Source organism: Enoplosus armatus, chromosome 5, assembly GCF_043641665.1.
Source record: "Enoplosus armatus isolate fEnoArm2 chromosome 5, fEnoArm2.hap1, whole genome shotgun sequence".
Taxonomy (NCBI): Eukaryota; Metazoa; Chordata; class Actinopteri; order Centrarchiformes; family Enoplosidae; genus Enoplosus; species Enoplosus armatus.
The window spans coordinates 11,846,506-11,865,459 of record NC_092184.1 but is presented as its reverse complement, the minus strand read 5'-3'; the positions used below and the strand labels follow the sequence as shown (position 1 = coordinate 11,865,459).

Genomic DNA, 18,954 nt, shown 5'->3' with positions numbered 1-18,954 from the left:
TTAAAGCAAAAGTATTTCCTTTTTTATAGACAGTGTGTGACAGTGGCTGGACAAATGTATGACATGGGTGATAAATCAAAAACTGTGGTATTCTTCTTATCTTGCTTTTGACATGTTCTCCAGAGCCCAGGCAGCAGCCTCCAGAGAAACAAAGCAGCTCAAGAGGGCTCTCAGACATCACAGTGACGCTGCCATGCAACAATAAATGAAACGATGATACCATACATGACTCAGTGTACAGATCCGGAGATAATAAACCAGTCAAAAACCATTGCTGCACCACAACAATGCCGTGGCTTTTACAGGGCTCCTTTAGCAAAAGGCCTCCTCAGCTGTACATTATTGATGGGGCTTAAATTGAATGTGCCTTTGTTCCTCCATCGATGGACACAAGGCGTGTGTCTCCCCTACATGGAGAGTGGTGGTGAGTGGTGGGGGAGGGGAGCAGGGGTGGGTGACTCACCCCCGTCCCATCATGCAGCAGGCGATTCATCCATCACATTACGAGGTGCCGCATCAATCATTAACAAGTAGCCCCCTGTTGAAAGGATGATGGACAGCTTGACAAATAAGTTAAGATGAAGTGGGACAAGGTGATGCTGGCCTTTTTCACTTTTCAGGCAATTTATTCAAGACACAACAATGGAATATCCAAATGCAGGCAATGAAATGATCCTGAATAGAAATTGCCATAATTCTAAGAGGAGGAAAATAATGGATAATGGGTTCTCTCTCAGAGAGCTTTATACTCGACTAAACTGAACTGGCAGAGTGAATTTTCAGATGCTTTCAGGCAGTCTGGAGTGCTCTGACGCAGACGACACTTAATACTTTTCTCTTTTTCCTTCTTTCTCATGGGTGGCCAACTCTTCTTAGAGAAATTCCAGTGGTTTTTAGTACTCACCCAGGTGTAAGGGATGCATACTCTGATAATCTCAAAGTCCTGACAAAAACCTTTGAGAGGATTTTAACTGCATGTGCGGAGAGCGACTGGAGCGGTTCATCCAGTATAGGATTATTCCCCCTTTTGGAGGGATTTGACATTTTAGCTGTCTTTATTCTGACTAAAGTTTGCATGAAGACCAAAACCTTAAATGTGTTTGTCCTCAGTCAGCATGCCTAAGACCCGCACCTATTTGTAATTCTACCTGATGAGTTGTGTAATCAGGTGCTGACGACCTAGACAACAGTATGTAAAGGTCAATAGATCAAATGTCAGAGTCAAAGAATCATCACCCAACTCTGCAGTTTCCTCAGCTCTACGTAGCATTTTAGCATCTTTTAGGTAATTGTTTAAAAATATATATATCAACAGACTTATCAGTAAAGTGTTTTGTATTAAATTGTTTTATTTCACAATGTAGCCTCTAATCAGAAGATGAACAGGAGGCAATCAGAGTTTGTAAACGACATTTGGTTTCACATGAAAAAAAGTTTTAAAAAAAAGTATTTCAGCTGCATCAGAGACAACTAAAATTAAATTTAAAAAATCTAAATATATTGCTCAGATGAACAATTATCAGCACTTTGTGTCATGACCTTTTTTTTCTGTTGCCAAATTTCCTTGCTCATTTTGGCAATCACAGTTCCTGATTGCACTCATTTAGAGCCAAGAAGCTTGTCAAATCCACACATTGAAACACATTTCGAAAAAGCATTTTGGTACTAATTGTAATAATAGTGACTCACACTTTTCTCGCTCTCATTCGTATGTGTTCTCACAACTAATTTCATTGTTGGCATTTAACTCAGCTGAACTCGCTGGAATCTGATTGGCTCCAAGTTTACTCTCGGTACCTTACATTGTACTGGTAAAGTTCTTTCTGGAGTCTGACGCTGAATCTCCACAGCCTCCATTTACCTTTGAAAACGAATGCTAATCAGAGGTTCAAGCTCTCATATTCACACATCACACACAACGCTTCAAGCTACATGCCAATCAAACTGTCTTCATGATATGTTCAGACTTTATTCCCCTCCTTTGATTTCAATTTTTGTCTCACATTTTGCGCTGATCAATGATTGGAAATAATCTTCTCTTGTAAGACATTTACGGTCTAGAGGACACCAGCATAGTTTGTTGAATTTATCCCACAACACCCCCTGAAGGCTCAACAGTGTGTTCTGGTGTTGTACATTCACCCTTGCCCACTCTCAACACTAATTGGACCAACACTAACTCACACACTCCACATACACTGACTGCACTGATGCTGTGGGCCTACCCACACTTGGGCATATGCTGCATTCATATTGTATCACATAAACACCAGCTGCTGACTGGGGAAACCTTGTCAAGTCTTTGTTGAAATCACAGGTTGGATATTTGGGATTTTTTTCTGCAGCCTCCAATATTCTCCACTTTGGATTTTCTCATTTTGGCAAATAGACTTTTTGGCTTTCTTGGCGAGAGTTAGAGTTAGGAGATGGTTAGCTTAGCTTAGCATAAAGACTGGAGAAGCGGGAAACAGTTAGCCTGGCACTTCCCTCGTTCAGGCTATATGGGATGGATGTTAATGTTAAGTTCTCGCTTAAGCTTACCATAATGGAAATGGAAATAGGGGGACACAGCTAAAGCTCAATATTGAACTACTTGCTAAGTTAGATGGATAGGAAAATGTTAGCTTAGCTTAGCATAAAGACTTGAAACGGGGAAACAGCTAGCCTGGCGCTGTCCAAAGGTAACAAAATCCTCCTACTTGCACCTCTAAAACTCTAAAAGTTACCTTCAGACAGAGCCAGGCTAGCTGTTTCCACTGTTTCCAGTCTTTATGTTAAGCCAAGCTAATGGTGGCTCCATCTTAGCCGTTAGTTCAGGTAACAGACAGCTATGTCGATCTTCTCATCTAACTCTACAAAACCAAATAATCCTATTTCCTGAAATATTCCCTCAAACATGTGCAGCATGTAGCAAAGAAATGGTGTCCTGTTCGTTCTTCTTCTGCTTCCTCTGATATGACGTGAACATGATTACACTTTGCCCACAGTTTTCTAGCTTCACTGTCTCATTACAAAAGGTTAATGGAACAGCTGGACCTTCCAGCATGACTTCGCCTGCTCAGCAGTGCAGCAGAGTCCTACCTTTGTAAAATGTTTCACATTTACCTGCCTTGAACCCACCCCAGCTTTTGTTTTTTTTTAGCATATTAGCACATCACATCAGCCTATTAACATGACTCTGACACTGTTTATTCAAAGTCATCTTATTCCAAGAGTCTTCATGTTCATATGCCTGCCCTAAATTACAAGTGGTCCATCAATTTTTCATGATTGTGCTGTCTGGTAAACTTAATGCATAGCCTACAGACAGAGTCATATGCATATTAATTAGAATGGAAATGACAGGACAATTATTCTTTCAGCTGAGGACAAAACCGGCCAAAACGTTAAGGCCAGTAAAAAAAATGTATCCTCAGACACATTACATGTCTTTTGTAGAAAATAGCCTGAAATAAACAGTTTTAATGGCAGCAATACAAATGCTGCTTACAAAGATGCATCACAACATGAGTTGACTTTAAATATGGTAAGATACATTAAAATATGCACCGTCAAGAGCAACATCAGCAGCAAGTGCATCACAAATTTCTAGCTGCTCTTCACTCCCCTCACGGCTATTAACATTATAGAGGGCAAAGCAGCTGGATCCAAAGGTTAATGTCCACACCATTAGAGAGCGACAGAGCATGCGTTTATCCCTGTTGGTTTAATTAAATTACAGGGAAGTCATAAAAGGGGGATTTATCCCGAACATACAGTTACTGCAGTCCTAATGGAGCACTACCTTCCAGCTCAGCTGATTTATCCCCCCTCACGTTTCAAAGTGGGTCGTCTTGTCATGGAGTTTGTCATGGCCTACTTAACAACACAGCAACTCGTAATTAGATCATTTGTCAAGCCAGCTGATTGCTTTGTTTGTTCTTTTTATGGTGTACAGGAGAAAACACCTCACTTTTCACTGGGTCACTCAGGAATTCATCAATCTTACCTTCCAATGACAACATAAAGTGGAAATATAGGCAGCTTGTGAACTCTCCGGGTCCTTCAGAAAGCTGACATGAAGACACATAAGCTTGTGTTGAAACTTGTGAGCAACAAAACAAATCTAATGGTGGTTGACTCAAGGATTTCTTCAAATTGAAAATAAAAATGTTTTAATTCTCAGACAGATTAGATATTTCTTGGTGCTAAACTGTCTTCAAAATGTATTAATTAATGGCACTATAGTCAGGTAAAGGCTGTATTACAAGCCTTCAAAACATAATGTTAAAAAAAATGGTGATTAGACACCCTCTAGTGGAGGATCATTACAAAAAACATCACTCCAATCTCAACACAAACTTTCTTTTATCCTCTGTGCTTCTAAAGTAAAGCACATCAAACTTCAAACTGGAGGAAACTCCAGAAAGTATTATTTGAAATACTGATATTCATATTCAACAGCTCTACTTGTTGTATGATCTACATTCATCCAGTTATAAAACAGCATAGAAGTGTGTGTGCCAGTTATAATCAGTTTGATGAATTAATCCTTTTCATTTCCTTTAAATTCCCAGACTGCACTGAAGATAACCAAAGCCTTCTTGTATGTCAGGAATTGTTTCGTGTGGACTGTCAAATGCACTCTAACATAGGATTGTAGTTCACGGCATGCAGAGTACACTTTCAACTGCAGGTGAGTGTCTGCTGTTGTTTCATATCTTGCAAGCTTTAATAGTAATAATAAGGCATGCGTGACATGAAGAAAATTGCACAAATATACAAAGCAGCAATTATTCACTTCGTGGAAACAAACTTTATCAGAACAGTTGCCACAGCAGATTATACATTATTACAAGTAATAAAACGAAGTAAATTCCCCTGATATGATGCAGGCTTGAATACATCATTCAAACAAGCAAATAAATAACTAAATGTACCCGCTCATTCTCTTGGTATCATTGCATTTGATACCTTTGGATATTTTAAAAGTTAATCCATGTAGTCTGTATAACTAACAGAATGCAGGGTATCGGCACACTAGAATATAATTAATTACACATGCGTTTCTACATATAACATGCAACATGTCAGCTCTGGCTTGCACAAATGAATCTATGCTGCTTGTAAAAACATTAAAAGTTCTTTAGAACGTGTTATGAGGTGTGCAATCCACTGTCTGTGTCATTCATGTTTATGATTTACACACAGATGTAGGCATTTATTTATGGACTGTATGTCAAATATTCTTTGCCTTGACCCTGGCTCAAGTTAAAGGAAAAGTTTGACGTTGTGGAAAATGACTGGCTGTCTTCCAGAGAGTTACTTAGAAGATCGATGCCAAGTACCATGTTTGAATGTTTAACATGTAGCTGATGCCTGCAGCCAATTAGCTTAGCTTAGCATAAAGACTAGACACAAGGGGAAACAGCTAGCTTTGTCAAATGGAACATGTTATATCCTGTTTGTTTAATTCTAATAAAAACCAAAGTGTAAAATCGAGAATTATAGGGAGTTATGTACCAGACTATTTCTTGGCCGGGACCAGTAACTTCCTGTCGAAAGCAAATAAGTGTATTTCCCAAAAGGTCGAACTATTCCTTTAAGATGACAAGTGAATATTTTACTTTTCTTTCCTTCTTTCTTTCTTTCTTTTTTTCTTTCCTTTTTATCATGCAGTCCATCATGATAGGTGCATTATTCAGACTTCACCTTCCATAACTTCTAACAGTCTGCGAAGGATTGGAAAGAAACATTAAGTGCTCCAATCAATAGTTTGATTCAATGCAGCAGAGTCCTACATACATACATTATGCACCTCCACCAGTATGTGAATGTCACCCTGTCAAACTCATTATTTCATTTAAGCCTGCGCTGACCTCCGTTCATCAACGTTATTGGCTGCTGCTAGCTTAGCCGCTTCAGTTTTCGATAAAAAGATGCCGCCATCAAAATGGCTGAAACCCCTATCACAATGAGGACAGCCACAGCAATTCCCAGGCCAACAGACGCGCCCTTGCCATCAGACTGGCCACCAGACAGCGCTGTGCACAAATGAGAGTGACACCATTATGGGATGCTTAGTTCCAGCAGACAACAGAATACATTATGACTTGCTGTAGATAAGAAATGCTTTTCATTTCTGGAGGAATCTAATTAGTAAAAACTTTGTGAATGGCTGTTCTCATGGCAGTCAAGCCAATAAATAACATACTTACCCTCTTCTTTGGAGAGAATGGCTGCAAGAAAGAAAGACAGGAAGAGTCAGCATTTCATTAAGAGGGAGATTATATCCAAAATATTGTATTAGCAAAAATATTGGAAAAATAAATTAAATTATAGAGAGAAAGAGAGTAAAAAGAGAAAAGTTCAAAAACGACACATTTGAAGAAAACACTTATGTGCCGGATTACTTCTTAGCTGGGAGTGGAATTGTTTTGATATTTGATTTGACTTGCTGTATTAAATCCACTGTGTGCTATTATTACTGTGTACTGATGTGACTCCTTTAACTACTGATTTGCACAAAAAGAAAGACACATAGGGGACATACAGGTTTCTGTCTTGGCCCTTATAGCCACTGTGAGCACAGACGGCTCAGTGATGCTCTCCTGGATGACCGTGGTCTCCACACTCCTCTTCCTCTTCCTGTTGCATTGCTGTGGATCAGACCAGACGGAGAGACATGAGTAGACGATCTGGCTGGAATCAGAGGCTTCTGCTTGAAATGCATATGGCGCCTTGCTACCTTGAAGGTGCTGCAGGTGCTGCGCTCGCAGAGTCGGGTGATGCAGTGCAGATAGTAGGTGGAGATGGTCTCATTCTGCTGCTCGATGAAGCGGAAGGCCGGGAAGTAGAAGCGGGCCTTCTGGCTGTCCCCGTTCTCCAGCATGGTGGTGAGCTGATCTATGGAGCACCTTTCAATAAAAGGCGAACCTCACAAGTGCCCCATTTGCACATCACACGGATACATACAGGCAGTATATTAATGATTGAAAGACAGGGAGATGAAATCAAGACTAGGGCTCCCTTTGGGCTTAGAGGTAGCTGTGATGCACTTGGTGCATGGAAGAGAAGAAAACCTGCAGATATGTGTAAAGGTTTGAATTTAAAGCTGCTGCTGAACTGAGAGACAGAACCCATTATCAAGCCTTGAAGGACTGAAGGAAATTCACTGGAGGAAGTTACAATTAGTTGGCAGCTCACACTTTTTTTTACAGAATGTTTTTAGGTGTTTTTTTGTGACTTACGAGACAAACAGATTGAAGATGGTGGAGTTGGAGGGCTGCGGATTCACAGAAGCGTAGCACCGGTCCAAAAGAATAAAGTACCTGTGGAGAAAGAATGAGGTCCCCAGCACCGAGTCAGAGACTCCAGGTCACAGGTGGAATCCTCAAATTTACAATCTATCAAGACACAGTCATGTGGTTGGAGACTAGGAGAGATGGAAAACGTCTTTCTTTTAATCTAGACATTCACTTGGGTTCCCATATATTACCGACATCTAGGACCTGTATTTATCAATCAATCAAACTTTTAAACTTCACTTTTACCCCTACTCGCAAACTTAAGATAAAAGCTGTTCTTACAACAAAAACATGCTTTTAAATTTAAGTTGGTTAAGAGTAGATCCTAGATGACTGCAGCACGGAGACAGATGAGCGCACACCTGCTGAGACATGGTTTGGAGTGAATGTACACAATAGGGTAGTTTTAGCCTATTATTTGTATTTGATTTTTTGTTCAGGTGTGCAAACAACAAGAATAAAGCTGCCATTAATTTTGTTTAGAATCACTTTCGGCGTTCACTATTGTCTGAACGGTAAACTCTCCTTATGATTTCTCTAATGTTTTCATAGCAGCAGGATTTCTCTACTGCTCCAGTTTGGTTTTCTTTTTTTTTCCATCTTAGCCAGTTTGTTATTATTTCATCCGTATATTAACGATATTAGAGTTTCACGCAAATAGAAAATATATATTTTTTAAATTAGAATTGTGTTTTGCAGAACAACATATCACTGAGTAAAATCTAAAGATTTAAAAAAGAATGTATTTGACAACAAATAAGGCAGATTTAGGGTAAATCCTTGTCTCTGATTGGCTCTTACTATTCAAAGCATACATATGATTAATCATGTGATCACTTGACTGTTACTCTTACACTTTGCTGTAAGTGGGAGTGCGCTTAATAAATATGCCACTAAGAGAAGAACTTTTTGTTGCCTCAAATCTGAGGGGTCGTGAGATGATTAATGGAGGAAAGAAGAAAAACAAAGTTCTGCTACACAAATTTGGATTAATTTGTTGGACTTCTCTCTAAGATTTATTTTTTTTTAAATGAAATATTGGATCATTTTATCTCTTTGGACCTCAAGCAGTTTTTTAAATTAAACCATCTGAGAAGTTTAGAGGGGAAGTGTCTCTTTCATATAATATTTCCCCCTGAAATGTAGTGGAGTAGAAGTGTAAAGCAACATAAAATGGAAATACTCAAGTAAAGTATCTCAAAATTGTACCTAAGTACAGTACAGTAAATGCACTTTGTTACTTTCTACCTTTAGTTCAGTGTAATTCTTATTAGTTTGATAAGTTTGTTTGATAAACATGGATCCAGATCCGAACCAGACAAAGCTGCAGGTATCATATGATGTAAATGTTTCTTACTGTGATGTCAGGTTGGATGCCACCACCTGCACGTAGATGTTTGTTCTCAGTTCGACGCCCAGAGGTGGCACGACAAGGGGCGTGGTGTAATTTATATCCTGGCAAAGGAAGAGAAGGTAAAAGAAATACATTATACGAGCTCTTACATAAGATTAATCTGGAGTTACAGTTTACGTCGGTGCCAGGCAGAAATAAGGGTTTGTATAGTATGTGACAACGGTGTAAGGTGGCACCTGGTACAAGGCCATGCTGAGGGTACTGATGAAGCTCCCATTGTTGTCCTTCAAAGCAATGGAGGAGGATGACCTACGAGGAAGAAAGGAATGAGATCAGACTTGGCACAGAAGTGAAATCCCAGAGGTTTTAATGTATTTTTTAACCCACATATTGTAACTTACACATCCACCTGGGTGTTGTTGATGAGATACTCCAGTGGATAAGCACATGAATAGTAATACTTGAGCTCTGCATTGTAGGTGATCGTCCCAATGGTGGGGTCGAAGGATCGCACCACCCCACTGACGTTGACTGTCTGGATGTTGGAGAAGTCGGAGAATATTCCCATCCCTGGTGCGCTCGTGGTCTGAGGAATTATTCAATGAGAACATGATTAATTATGAAATGCTTAAAAATACATTTTGGCCAACGTCTCTGGCACAGCGGGCAGCAGTGATGAAATCACAGCGAGAAAGTGGAACAACTTTCTCCTCAGAAAAGGAGACTGGTGGGACTACATTAAGTCAAGAGCAGACTGCCTCAAATTCTCTTACTTCTGCCCTGACTGCTCTCTTTTTCACGTTTTCTTCTTACCTGGTCTAAAACACAGTACTCTTACACCCTCTCAGTTTCCCAAATCTGCTCTGACTCTCCTCAGCTAAAGGTTAACAAGTCCCGTGTCACCATGCCTCATGACTTTAAATCATGACACTTCATTGATGCAACACTCACCAAGAAGTTACTCCCGCAGGCGTTTCCTTCTCTGATGGGGAAGCTGAATCTCACCACAGGAGGTGTCACCGAGGTGTCCAGCGTCCCCCCGCAGTCCACATTGTCTGGGATGTGGTTGAGGATCAGTAAGCTCTTGTTGTATCCGGTGTAGATGGCCGGGCAGATTTGAATCGCCAGGTCAATGGCAGATGTGCCACACACCACGGCAATATCAGTGTATTCTGGTGGTGATAAGATGGCATTGTTATTGAAAAGATTCTGATATGACTTTGACTGAGGAAATTGTGCTAATCCAAACTACTGTTCAGCATGCAAATGTATGCATGTATGGACAAATATCCTAGAAGACCCAAAATCAATATGACCCCTTCAATCCAAAACAGAAATGTGAGCTTGAAGGTCACAGACATCTCACCTGGTCGTCTGGCGTAAGCTCCGCAGTCAGATACACTGAGGGCCTCTCGGCCCACAATACACAAGGAGGTCAGGATGAGGAAGCTGAATAAAGCCATCTCACTGCTCTGCCTTCTGTGAAAAAGCTGAGGCACACACACACACAGACGTCAAACACAGAAAATCCTAATAAATCCAGCACAAAGCAGAAGAAAGTCCAGTGATTTTAAGAAGAAAGGTCCAAATTGAGATGCTTAATCCAGAGTTGTCAATCGAGGAAACTTTGTTTGCATCTCAGCCTGGCTCTTACCTCTTCAGTCTCTTTGCTAGTTTAGGATGAGAGAGCAGTGGGCTGTTTTATATATGGTGAACATGACCGTCGTGTGGTCACAACACTGTTTTAGGATTGGATGGAAACAGGGTCAATGTCACTTTGGTGGGGCTGCATGAACAATTCACTTTTTGTGGCTGAGGTAGCGTGGTCCTCTCCTGGAGGCAAATGATGAAACCCAACACAGTCCTCTTCAAAGTTACGTGCTTAGACAATGTCCCCAAGGCTTTGTGACTTTGTGTGTGAAATGCAGCCCCCTTTGCCTACTGATACGAAACTTAATAAAGTAAGAGTATGTATGGTTTCCATTCACCTGGGACCTCACACATAATAGAGGAAAGAGGACCCGTTGTCTTCTGAGGTGTTATGGTGGTTTAATGTGACCTGCATGACCCTTAATTTGACAAATTGGCACAAAAGACCATTTATGTGATGCTTTTGATGCTCATAACGGCGTGATATGCTATTATCAACAAACATGTTAGTCAGACTGACAATGTGACATTCATCATGTTTACCCCTTGTGAATTTCTTATTTTTGAAGAGTAAATAAAAAAAGCAAAAGTTACATTATATATATTTGTGTACGTGTTTGTGAGTCAGAGTAGAAATTCCCAAATATTTAGAGCATCATTTAAAATAAGCTTTATGTTAGTTTAACTGAAAGACAATGAGTGAAGGACAGCTGGAAACCTGATCTTGTCAGGTGAGCCACCTGGGAAGAGAAAGCTCTGATCAGGGTCAAGTTGGAGGATGGGTGTCTCCGTCAATCTTTTGTCAAACGTATGAAACCACACCGCCAAATACGGGACACATTATTATTGTCACGACATGCTGAGAGTCCATCACACATCCTCATATATATTCCTCAGGTCTTCAAAAAATAAGTTTTCTTTGGTCTTAACTCGCCTGAACTTGGCTTCAACATTCAAAGCCGAATCAAAGCCTCATTTCCATTTTGGAAGGAGGGTTTAATCAATTATCGTTGATAGTAAACTGAGAGGGGGAAATGATAGCATTTATTCCTCTCATTTCAGTTATCTGTGGTCATTGTGGATGCCGAATACATCACAAAATAGCTGTTGAAATGAGGGATTAGAGTGATAAAGAGCAGTGAATGCAGCAGAGCCGTGCGGGTCACAAAAACAGCCGCAGAGTCAGACACGTGAGACGCAGCTGCCGCCAACAGACATTTATATAGGTCATCGGAAAAGAAAATCAATACGACGAAAAGTGAAAGATTAATTCTGGCAGTCATCAAATGAGCTCTGGCAGTGCCTGGTATTTTGTTCATTTTCCTGGAGATTGGACACCCACGAGGCCATGACATTTGGAAAACTTTCACAGACATGTGCCAATATTAAAGAGGAATAACTAAACTTTAATGGTTGCAGATAAATCAGAGAGGAACTGGCACAAAACCATTATTCATTATCAATCACGATCGATCACAATACAAATATGTGCCATTAGGAGATGGTAGGTTGTGTTTACAGATATTGAAAAGAGTTATACATACAAACGTAATTTAAAATTGTGCAGTTATGTTGAAATGAATTATTGCTGTCATGTCAAAACCATGTGTCTCCAAAAAGTCAACTTTTTATAAGCTAAAATTTGTGAACTTAATCCACTGGGTTTGCAGTTTGATAACAACTAACAACTAGGAGAACAACTAATCCTTCAGTCTATCTGAGAAAACTCAAAATCACAACATATGGAGATCCATGGTCTTCAAATGTTCGAAGCTCCGAGTAAGTGGAAGAATCCTTTTTTACTTTATTGCGGAGAGTTAGATGAGAAAATCGATAACACTCTCATGTCTGTAACTAAGCTAACAGTCTCCAATGGTTAGCTTAGACTGGAAATGGGAAACATGTTATAACCCCCCATAAAACCACAACTTCTTGTTTTTACACATACACTGTTTCCAGTGTTTATGCTAAGCTAAGATAACCAGTGAAAATGCTTAGACACTGAATAAGCGTGTCTCATAAAATGTGAAAATATACCTTTGTAATTATTTTTTCTTTTTAAGTATACACCTTTTACAAAGTATTTTAGAACCAGAGATAAAAACCACTTTCCACATAAATCCACTTTCTTGATTTCAAAACTCTTCATGATGCTTTTTTAAATTTTTTTTCGAACATTGTGCAGGATTTTAATGCAATCAATTTTGACAGTAAAACAAAAAACAATGCACCTTTTTGTGGTTTACATTTTGGTTTCACTCTAATTTTCCTTTATTTTAATTAAGCCACTCTTCATAAAATATGTAAAAATAAAATAAAAGACACCTATTTTAGAGAGGTTCTGGCTCATACCAAAGAAAGAAAGGTTTTCACTCATATTTCTGATGCAGTATTTTATCACAAGTGCTAAAAATGAATGTTTTTCCATTTGCATCAAAGTTATGAGTGTAAAGCTTCTGTAAACACTGTGATTAACCGAACAGTAGACGACATTGAATGACAACAATGATGAGGTATTGAAGGCAATAAATACACACCACCTAAAACAATAAAATATACACGTTTAATAATGTGTGTACAAAGGAAAGCACACATGTACATTATCGGTTTGGTTAAGTCTGTGTTTCTGCAACATATTGTCAGTACCAAGACGTCATTATATACAGATGTTTATTCATTTAAAGCTGGGGTTCCAAACACCTGAGGCTGTGGTTGTTGGGAGGCGGGACTTCTGCAGGAGGCGGACTGACAGCAGGAAGAAGCCCACACTGACCCCGCCCAGGATTACCACGCCTGAGACCAGAGCACTGGTCACTGGGTTCATGGGCCGGGAGGGGTCACCAGATGCTGGAGGATGGAAAGGTGAAACTTGAGCTTAACATGACCTGAGTTTGTTTCTATATCTTTCAGAAAGAGAAGTGAGTTTGTTGTTTCCATGGGTATCTGCTATCTTTACACCCTCAGTCACGGGTAATATTTTAAACCTTTCCATGTTTTGTGACATTGCATAAGAGAGCTTACCAAGTTGGGAGTTGTTGACAGGAGTTTCATCTGAAAAATGATTTTAAAAGTATTAGAATCATTTTGTGTACACCTTAATCTTCAATGGCTCTGTGGATGAATTGATCAATCTATCAGAATTTAAGGGAATAGTTTGACATTTTGGTTGGAAAATGTGCTTATTCGTTTTCTTACTAAGAGTTAGATAAGAAGATTGACAACACTCTCATATTTGTCCAATACATATGAAGCGGCAGCAAGGAGACAGCTAGCTTAGCTTAGCATAAAGACGGTTAGCCTTGCTCTGTTTAAAGGTAACACAATCTGCCTACCAGCACCTCAAAAGCTCACAAAGTAACACGTTATATCAGGTTTGTTTCATCTGTACAGAAACCAAAGTATAAAAATGACAAATTGTGTTTTTACAGGAGATTATGTGAAAGACTATTTATGTAACCAGTTTTCCCCGTTTCCCGTCTTTATGCCTTAAGCTAAGCTAACCACCTCCTAACTCTCTGAAGGAAGCATATTAGTTAATTCCTCGTAAAACCACAATATGATTTTTATGGTTGATATGTTTGATATGTTGATATGTTTTTTGTGTGGATCAGACAAACTAGATATAACGTGTTAATTAGTGTACTTCGGAGGTGCTGGTAGGCAGTTTCATTTTAACCTTTGGACAGAGCCAGGCTAGCTGTTTCCTCCTGTTTCCAGTCTTTATGCTAAGCTAAGCTAAGCTAAGCTAAGCTAAGTGGCTGCTGGAGGTAACTTCATATTTAACAGAGAGAAATGTGAGTGGTATTGAGCTTCTTATCTAACTCTCAGCAAAAAGCAAATAAATGTATTTCCCAAAATGTCGAACTGTTCCTTTAAGAGTCCGTTCATTGTTCATACCACTCCTGGTGATGATTGGTCCAGCGGTGATGACGGCGTTCCCAGATGCTGCTGGTGGGGAATCAAGGCTCTCCTCTCCACCCCGCCTGCGCCGTCGCCCACAAATCTGCCAATCACATCATCATATTTCAGTCCTCATTGAGGTCAGGAGACACACGGGGAGTCACAAACTGAGATTCGTGATTTTTACACTCACTGGTATGAGCATGATGCAGTCGTCTGCCCGGCAAAGCTTGGTGACGCAGTGCAAAAACACAGTTGACATCTTCTGGTGTCTGTGTTTAACAAAACGGAAAACCTCGAAGGAAAAACGTCCCATCTGACTCTTCCCATTCTCGAAAACCGTCGTCTGTGGGTCTTTGTAGCAGCTGTGTCAAAAGAATACAACACACAATTATGCACATATGTCTATGCACACGCTGAAAATGACAGATTTGATGTCTGGATGTATACTTAAGCACTCACTGAGAAGGGAAAAAAGTAGCATTCATGGGGATAAACTATTTGGAGAGCCTGAATAGGTAATGACTCCCTTTTGTGGGTTATCAAGTCATCATCTTGGGGGGGAAAAAAGAGAGATTACCCAAAGAAAAGGTCATAGCGGAGTTCATCATTAGGATTCCCTGAGGGGGTTGTGTAACAGTAGTCCATCAAGATGTTCCACCTGCAGAGGGACAAAACTGTGAGATGGGATGGAGGATAGAGATCTAACTGCACATGGGAAAGCACAGATCAGGGCTTTCTCTGCTGCAGACTGGCGCCTTCATGTAGTATAATAACATAATGGCATAATGAATGTAGGCAAACCATAGAACAAAATGACTAAATCTGTAAAAATGATGGTGGGAAAGATGCTGTGATTGACCAAAATATCATCACTGCTTCACTGAAGTTGTTGTTTTGATGAAAAAATGTCTGCTAAAGGAGCCATTTTTCTGCAAAGATATATCACACCTGAAAATCCATATTGAGTAGTGAATGATCAGATTTTGTCTGGTACCGTTTGTCTAAGTTTGTGGCTTTCACAGCTGCAAATACTCTGGTTTTCAGAGCCAGCCCAGCCATGGGAATAGAGAGAGGTTGATTGTATGTTGAATCCTGTGCAGGAAAAATTCAAAGTGGAGAGGAAAAAAAAGTTTTTTACTCAAGACATTGAATTGGAAACTTGAAGATAATAGAGGGGCTCACTCTGACATAAAGAGCATTTCAATTACAAGGATGCAGATATTCTACATTTTTGTTATTGTCCTTAAATCCCTTGAAATCTCTTTCTAATGTCTGTGGCTCTTGGCAACAAAAATCAATTTCTTCCTACTGACGACGCCACTCTTCACAAATACTTTCAATTTTTAAAAATTCTTAATAAAAAAGACTAATTCCAGCTGGGCACTGTAGTTTTTAGCAAACGTCACTCAAACAGGAATAAATAAGACATTTGTTGGGGACTATTTTTGGTGGCGGATTAATACACATTCGGTGCTCTAGTGTGTATTTACAGCAGCAGAACGGTGAATATGGGATTGACTCAAAATAAACCACAGTGCCCACATTCACTGTAATGAAAGAACATTCAGTTCATTGTTGGTTTTGGTCTTTTCAGGGATTTGTTGACAATAAGAAAAATATGAAAGATAAAGATAAACCTGGCCTCCCAACCCTAACTGTTATATACTTTAAAAATAGTTTTTTTAAGTAATTAAAATAAAACACTAACTTGATTCAAAGATCATGAACGTTAAAAAATATCCTTTTCAACCTCATAATTCAATGATTGTATATGATAAGCTGAACACAGCTGTACTCACATTGTACAGGATCATACTCAACGTGCTCACGAAGGTACCGTTGCTGTCCTTGACAGTTACAGCAGCTGAGGAGCTGAGAGGAGATGCAACACATTTATTTCAATGCTATTTACTCATCATTTGTGAGTGTTTACTTAATGAGCATGATTAAGTTGTGATGTAGTATAATGGCAAAGCTATGATACATTTATTTAACTGAAAGACAGTTTAGAGGGCTGGTTGCATGTGAATTAGCATCTCAAGTCATTATGAAAATATACACATTCTAAAATAAATGCTTTTCAGAATACCATAAGACACAAACCCACTCAGGCCTTTAAACCAGGTGCTTAACTGACGCCACAGTTTAGGAGAACGATAAACAAATCTTAATTAATTCTTAATTTAATAAATCTTAGTATTAAATCCACTGAATAACTCCTGAAAGGTCAAGCTCTGTTTTGGACACTGAGGGATTTTTTTTGGCAGCCACTTACGATGCCAGCTGTGAGTTATTGACCAGGTACTCCAGCGGGTAGCTGCAGCTGAATTTATACAACAAACCGGGCAGGTAGCTGATAATAGTCGGCGGGTCAGGGGTGTCGATATAGCCTGAGACATTCCCAATTTGTACCAGAGACATGTTCCCATAGGCATTGGCCCCGTAGGCTGTGCTGACCTGCAGAGAGAAACATCTCAGCCGCGTCACTTTGCTTTCTCCCAAGTCAATAAACAACATTATGAAGTTGCTCATCGATTATATTAAAACCATGTTCTCGTGTTTGTGTATTCTTTACCATGAGGCTGTTTCCGCAGGCCTCCAGAGTGCTGAGACTGATGCTGAACAGGACCGCTGTGGGGAAGGTGTTGTTGTTGATGAAACCTCTGCATTGGACATCACTGTGGCGACCGTTCAGAGCTAAATCTGCATCGGTGTAACCGGAAAAGAGCACGGGGCAGAAGTTGATCTTTAACGTGATGGTCTGAACCCCACAGTACACACTGATGTCCCGCTCACCTGGAGGAACAGTGACCAAGGGAGGCAGAGAGGGTTAACAAAACCTTTTTAACTTTACAATCCTAGGGCCTGTTTCACAAAAGCCATTTGTGAGCATGTTTCCCTAATGATCGTCACTCAAAGTTGCAGATAAATGTTGCATCGTAAATGGCTATCGCATGCTTATGCATGGCCACAAGTATAGTGTCAGTTTTGATCTGTGAAACATGTCAAAAGGAAACCTACGCAATTTAAAATTCAGTCATAGGTTGCATGTTGCAATTTTGGTGAAACAGGCCGCAGAGCACTGCTGCCTTCCCACTAGCATTTATCTGACATCTCAGGAGAGTAAAATAGTCCCTGATTTGATGGGGGGATTGAAACCCAGCTGGACTCTTGTGCCATGAAGACCAGGATCTGTTTTTTAAAACAACCCTGTAACTTAGATACAGTGGGCTGAGAAAAAAAAAAACTTTAAATCCATGGTAACTTAATCACAAATGTGAGGCTGAGATGAGGCTCTGATTCAGCAGCTACAAAAGACGTCTCACAATCAACTCTCTCTTATGTGAACTTTCAAATCAATAAGAGATAAGTAACGGAGCTCAGAGGCCAAATCACACAAATTACAAAAGCATCCATTAAAAAAAAAAAAGAATGAAAAGAATGCTTTATAACGCAATGTAATCCTTGTATGTAATAGTGTATTATTAAGCATTCATTAACCGTTTATACATCCATTGCAGATGCTTCACAGAAGGAGTTATAATTGTTGACATATATATTAATAAACATTTTGAAAATGTCCTTACATTTGCGTGCAGCTGCATTATAGTGTGTTTTAATGCGTTATAAATCACGTGGAGTTTTCTCACCTGGAAACCTGCTGTGGTAGCTGGCGTCACAGTTGTATCCGTTAAACTGTGTGGAGACTGAAGTGGCGCTACTCATCAGCAGGAAGATGAAGCACATTTGTGTCATTTCAGCACTTGAGAGAGGTTTGCCCGCTGTCATCTTCAGAAGGTCAACATTGCATTAACCACATTCCTAGGATACGTGTTAAAAAACAACACTTATCTCGAAATTAGATGTTGGAAAACAACGCTCCCCTGCCTCGCCTGTTTCCTCGACTGCTGCACGCTCTGACCTCTATCAAAGTAGTGCAACCTTTTTTCCCCAGGTCCCCTAATCCTTCTTCCTTATCCTGCTCCCTCTGCCCACTTTTACTTCAGTCGCTCATGTTGGCCCAAAGCCGTTATTACTCAACCCCTTTTAAACTGAGGTCACCCCTCTTTCCAGCTCATTTCATCCCAGTCCCCTCTCTCTACCCCCACTTCTATTTTTTCCACACCTGCCTTTTCCAAAGTAATTGGTCGGGACCCCTCTTCCCCTGCTTTGTGATGAGAGAAAAGTTCAACACTGTGGCATGTCGTTTTTGGTGGCATCAAGGACCTAAACTAAACACAACGTCAGCCTTACGTACATCTGTTGTGTGTGCACAGATGAGAAAGATAGAGGGACTCATTATCCGAAAAGGCTGCAGTGCAGAACATGGGAAACTCCGTCAGATCTGAATGGCCTGGACAAATCTTTTCACAGCGCCCAGAAACCTGAGCGCACTCCAAGGGTTCCCAGTCGTCTCTCCTCAGTCTGATCTCCGTCTGTCAGCTCACATAAACGGTGGGCCTCAACAGGGGAGGGTGGGGGCCCAGCCCGGGAATTAAGCTGTCATCGGCTGCTGCTTCTGCCACATTCACATGAACATAAAAGTCAACTCACGGTCTGATGCAGGGCTGTGTGTGGGTAATTGTGATGCACAAGGCATCACTTAGAGTAAAGGCATTCAGTGGTGTGTACAGCTCCAACACGGTGTTGCAGAGGGTAAAAGTGGAATCTTGAGTCTGTTTTACACTTTGTTACTCTTCCTCAAGATAACCCCCTCACCTTTATTTTACTGCAGACCATCTAGCAAAACGAGAGTTACAT

The 18,954-nt window shown here is 40.2% G+C and overlaps 2 protein-coding genes across 2 annotated transcripts; both read right to left on the bottom strand.

Moving 5' to 3' along the window:
• Positions 1-5,886: 5,886 nt before the first annotated feature.
• On the bottom strand, positions 5,887-10,103 carry LOC139285435 (zona pellucida-like domain-containing protein 1). The gene is made up of 10 exons (XM_070906000.1): positions 10,007-10,103; positions 9,592-9,812; positions 9,042-9,226; positions 8,877-8,949; positions 8,644-8,741; positions 7,230-7,310; positions 6,728-6,896; positions 6,533-6,638; positions 6,198-6,218; positions 5,887-6,023 (listed from the first exon to the last, which is right to left on the bottom strand). The coding sequence occupies exons 1-10, from the start codon at positions 10,101-10,103 to the stop codon at positions 5,887-5,889; spliced, it is 1,188 nt and encodes a 395-aa protein (XP_070762101.1).
• A 2,861-nt stretch (positions 10,104-12,964) lies between these two features.
• Positions 12,965-17,982, bottom strand: zpld1b (zona pellucida-like domain containing 1b). The gene is made up of 10 exons (XM_070906294.1): positions 17,844-17,982; positions 16,769-16,989; positions 16,469-16,650; positions 15,993-16,065; positions 15,188-15,285; positions 14,771-14,851; positions 14,384-14,555; positions 14,188-14,293; positions 13,312-13,341; positions 12,965-13,137 (listed from the first exon to the last, which is right to left on the bottom strand). The coding sequence occupies exons 1-10, from the start codon at positions 17,980-17,982 to the stop codon at positions 12,965-12,967; spliced, it is 1,275 nt and encodes a 424-aa protein (XP_070762395.1).
• Between the last annotated feature and the right edge of the window lie 972 nt (positions 17,983-18,954).